At 35.5% G+C, this 1,820-nt stretch overlaps 1 protein-coding gene across 1 annotated transcript; it reads right to left on the bottom strand.

The window, feature by feature from the left end:
- Positions 1 to 942, bottom strand: LOC120861373 (olfactory receptor 9K2-like). Its single transcript, XM_040237011.1, has one exon. The coding sequence runs from the start codon at positions 940 to 942 to the stop codon at positions 1 to 3; it is 942 nt and encodes a 313-aa protein (XP_040092945.1).
- Between the last annotated feature and the right edge of the window lie 878 nt (positions 943 to 1,820).

The following is a 1,820-nucleotide window of genomic DNA, read 5'->3' as shown; positions in this document are numbered from 1 at the left end:
TTAGAGTAAAACTTTTTTCTTCCATACAACTTTTCTCATGGCATCTTTAACATCCTTATTTCTTAGAGAGTAGATTAAAGGGTTCAGCATAGGTGTGAATAAAATGTAACATACTGAAGCCACTTTACGAAGTTCCGGGTTACTTGGTGGTGTGAGATACACAAAGGAGACAGTCCCATAAAGCAAACTTACAACCCCCAGATGAGAGCTGCAAGTGGAGAAGGCTTTCTTCCTTCCTTCACTGGAGCGGATCTTTAAAACTGTGGACACAATATACATGTAAGAGACTACGATAACAACTATCGTGGGCAAAATAATAAGAATAGCCAAACTAAGTGACACCATCTTATTCATAAAGACATTGGAACAGGAGATCTTCTCAATTGGGTTTGAATCACAGTAGAAGTGATCGATAACTCGAGAGGCACAGAAAGACATTGAAAATGTTACACTGATTTGAAGGATGGAACTGACCCAGCCACAGAGATAAGAACCAGCCACCAGCTGGATACAGAGACTTCTTGACATGCGGACAGTATAAAGAAGTGGGTTGCAGATGGCAATGAAGCGATCATAAGCCATGGCTGCTAAGACAAAGGCCTCTGTTACCATGAAAAGTGCATAAAGAAACAGCTGAGCCACACAACCTGCAAAGGATATGGTCTTTTTCTGAGACAGGATGTTGACCATGGCTTTGGGTACAATAACAGTGGAGTAGGAGAGGTCAATGATGGAGAGATTGCCTAGGAAGAAATACATTGGTGTGTTCAGCCGGGGATCAGTCACAATGATGCCAATCATGCTAAGGTTCCCCAGAAGGACCATCCAATAAACAATCAGGAAAAGTAGGAAAAGGAGACTGTGGAACTCTGGACAGACCCTGATGCCTACAAGAATGAAGTCAGTCACTTCTGAATGGTTGTCTCCTCCCTTGTCACCCATGGCAAACTTCTGCCTAAAAGCATAAGAGAAAGTCAGCAAAGTTTCTACTCTTTAGCTAGAATCACAAATAACTCTTTGCATCTAAAAATACTTTATAATTGACATAATATTTTCATATCCATTATTCTAATTAAGCTTACAAATATGGCAAAAGAAATATGAGAGAGAGTTTGAGTTGCCTGAGGTAACACAGCTGGTTAAAAATGGAATTTAGACTCAAGATGAAATATTTTGAAATCGTCTAGTGTTAATTTCAACACAACAGAGTTTATCAAACGAGATATTTTGTGAGATGTCATCTGTGATTTCAAAATACTAAAATCTGATAAGCTTGTACTAAGAAAAAGACACTTCCATAAATTTTACCATTAAATATTCACTTTTACATGTAATACTTTGCTTCAATTCAGTAATAAAAGATAAATGAAGGAAAAGAAACTAAAAGTACATTCCATGATAATATGAACTTTCTACACAAAAGAGCTCTTACAATTGCAAGTACATTACTAAAGAACTAAATTGCCTTACTTTGAGATCTTTTAAAATAAAATCAATCTTCAACTTCTGGAACTAGTCTAATTTTATTTAAGTGAGAAAGTAAAATGTGAATGATACCTTTATATTTTTTATCCTGTGAAGTTTATTGATACTAGTTTTCTCTATATAAATCTGTCAAGACATTCACTTCATCTCAAACTTTTCCAAATGAGAGAAAGAGCCAATCAAAAATGTTAATCTGTAAAAGAATATATTAAATAGCAAATTTTACTGAACTCATATGATGGTTAGAACTCAGTAGTTTTGAGAATGAAAGTATTAATTTCCTGGAAGCATCCAAATTAACTTATTTGAATTTGGGTGACCTGTTCAACAATCAA

Source organism: Oryx dammah, unplaced genomic scaffold (assembly GCF_014754425.2).
Source record: "Oryx dammah isolate SB20612 unplaced genomic scaffold, SCBI_Odam_1.1 HiC_scaffold_11238, whole genome shotgun sequence".
NCBI classification, from domain to species: Eukaryota; Metazoa; Chordata; class Mammalia; order Artiodactyla; family Bovidae; genus Oryx; species Oryx dammah.
This window is presented reverse-complemented; position numbering and strand designations above follow the sequence as displayed.